The 2,222-nt window shown below is 34.7% G+C and overlaps 1 protein-coding gene across 1 annotated transcript in view; it reads right to left on the bottom strand.

Moving 5' to 3' along the window:
• Polk (DNA polymerase kappa) overlaps positions 1-970 on the bottom strand; it is a 52,576-nt gene extending 51,606 nt beyond the window's left edge. The window contains exons 1-2 of the mRNA XM_008836076.2: positions 927-970; positions 557-727 (exon numbers count right to left, since the gene is read on the bottom strand). Of these exons, the coding sequence (XP_008834298.1) occupies positions 557-694 (138 nt within the window). The 5' untranslated portion in view covers positions 695-727; positions 927-970. The remainder of the gene's footprint in view (positions 1-556; positions 728-926) is intronic.
• Between the last annotated feature and the right edge of the window lie 1,252 nt (positions 971-2,222).

Below are 2,222 nucleotides of genomic sequence, written 5' to 3'. Positions count from 1 at the left end.
TGTGTGTGTGTGTGTATACACATTCATATATTAGAGGAGAGATATAAATTGACAAAGACACTATGGGGAGTAATTAGTAACTAAAAAACTATATAGATGCTAAATGTATTTTATAGCATATTCCATTCCTAGGTATTTCTTCTATAGTTGTACTTGCACACATATAAAGTTATTAAGTGCAGTACTGTCTAAAAAATAAAAGATTAGAAATGACTTCTATATCCATCAGTAAAAATTCTGATTAGATCAGTAAGCTATATCCACACATGAAAGCACAAAAACCCTAATAATTATAATATTTTATCAATAGGAGTAAAAGGAAAGAGGGAAAGAACATGTACATTCTTTTGCTTTCATGTGTGTATTATATGCACTCAAAGTAGAAAGCTTGATAGCAAGAACAGATGTGAAAGCTGATTATATCTTTCATAACTTAATGATATATTACAATTTTAATTAATAAAAAGGATATTCAATCAAAACCTAATGATTATTTTTTAGGTAGGAAGTTGAACAGTAACCGAATTATAGATATTGGAAGAAGGAAGAAACATACCTTTGTGGCTTCCATTATAATTTTGTTAATTTTCTCTTTATCTAATCCTTCCATTCCTGCTTTGTTATCATTTAGTCCCATCCTAAGTAGAAGATCATCTTTGTTATTGTTATTCATCTCCTTTGTGTTATTGTCCATGATGTAAACCTAAGATTATTTCTTCTTTATTATCTGAAAAAGCATAAAAAATAAGCACTGCTTTAAAAAGTGTCCATAGAGAGGGAAACTTAAAAGTTAAAATAAGTAAAGCCAATCTTTGATTATGGCTATGAGCTTAAGATGTAACTCAGTTGACACAGCTTGCCTAGCATCCAGGAGGCTCTGGGTTTGATCCTCAGCAATGCATAACACTGGGCATGGCGGCACATACCTATAATCTCAGGACTGGGGAAGCAGGGCAGGAGGATCAGAAGTTCAAGGTCATCCTCAGGTACATAGTGAGTTTGAGTCCAGTCTGAGCTACATGAGACCCTGTCTGATAAAACAAAAACAAACAAAAAACATTTCTTAGCTCTTAAAAAAATTATTAAATTTTTGCCAATACTATTCTAAGATTACTGTCCTGGAGACACGAAGGAAATGAACACTTTCTGCATGCTTAGGGTGAGCCACTATGCTTGGGGCTTCACATGCAAACCCTAAACAACCATAAAAGAGATTATCACTCCAAATCTGAAAGATCAGAAACCCAAGGCTTAGCACATGTCTACTAACATACATTTACTGTAAAGTGGCAACATGTGTTGAAAAACAAATCTGAGTCCAAACCTCATGTTTTTATCCACTATTTGGATAATATAAATTAACATTACTAAACACACCAAGTTCAATTGCAATCATTATCAACTATATAGAGAGTACAATAAAGGCAGCAAAAAATAAAGAAAAAAAATCTATCCACTTCTAGGAAATTATTACATCGTACTATACTATACCACTTTTAAAACTAAGAAAAATCCTTCCAAAGGTTCTGTATGTCCCAGCTACTTGGGAGGTTGAGGCAAGAGGAATATGCTCAGTGGGCAAGATCAGCTGGTACAAAAACCACACAAGTGCCTGCCACACAAGCCTGACAGCCCAGTTCTGATTCCCAAATCCCAAAGTGGAAGGAGAGAACCAATTCCTGATAATTGTCCTTTGCCCTCCACATATGCTCTGTGGTTTGCTTGCACTTGCAAACACACACACACGCGCACACACACACACTGTTAACAGAAATTTTAAAACCATATTTTTTAAAAACCACACACATGCAAACTATACAACTCTGCAAAACAGATTTGGTTATTATTCTCATGTCAGGGAGAAAACAACTTAGAAAAAAATTTTTAAATTCAGCAAGGTTAAGTGAATTGCCCATCACAACTCTAATAAGTAGAATAATTTGCATCCAAGACCCCTTATTCCAACTGTAATGCAGCTACCTTGATATCACAGTTGCCTCCAAACTAGGCTTCATTTAAGCTACAAATAAATGGTCATATAAAGAGCAGCTATAGATCTACAACAATGATAACAGTTCTGCACGACTTAGGGTCTTTAAAACAAATGTTTCCATTTGGAGTACTAGCAAAGAATAAAAATGATTTTGGAAAGAATTTTGAGTACTGGGACTTCTAATGGTAGATGTGGTGGGGAGGGGTAGATCCTGGTACATTGGTGTAGG

The sequence above is a fragment of the Nannospalax galili genome, unplaced genomic scaffold (assembly GCF_000622305.1).
Source record: "Nannospalax galili isolate Female #2095 unplaced genomic scaffold, S.galili_v1.0 scaffold2758, whole genome shotgun sequence".
Taxonomy (NCBI): Eukaryota; Metazoa; Chordata; class Mammalia; order Rodentia; family Spalacidae; genus Nannospalax; species Nannospalax galili.
This window is presented reverse-complemented; position numbering and strand designations above follow the sequence as displayed.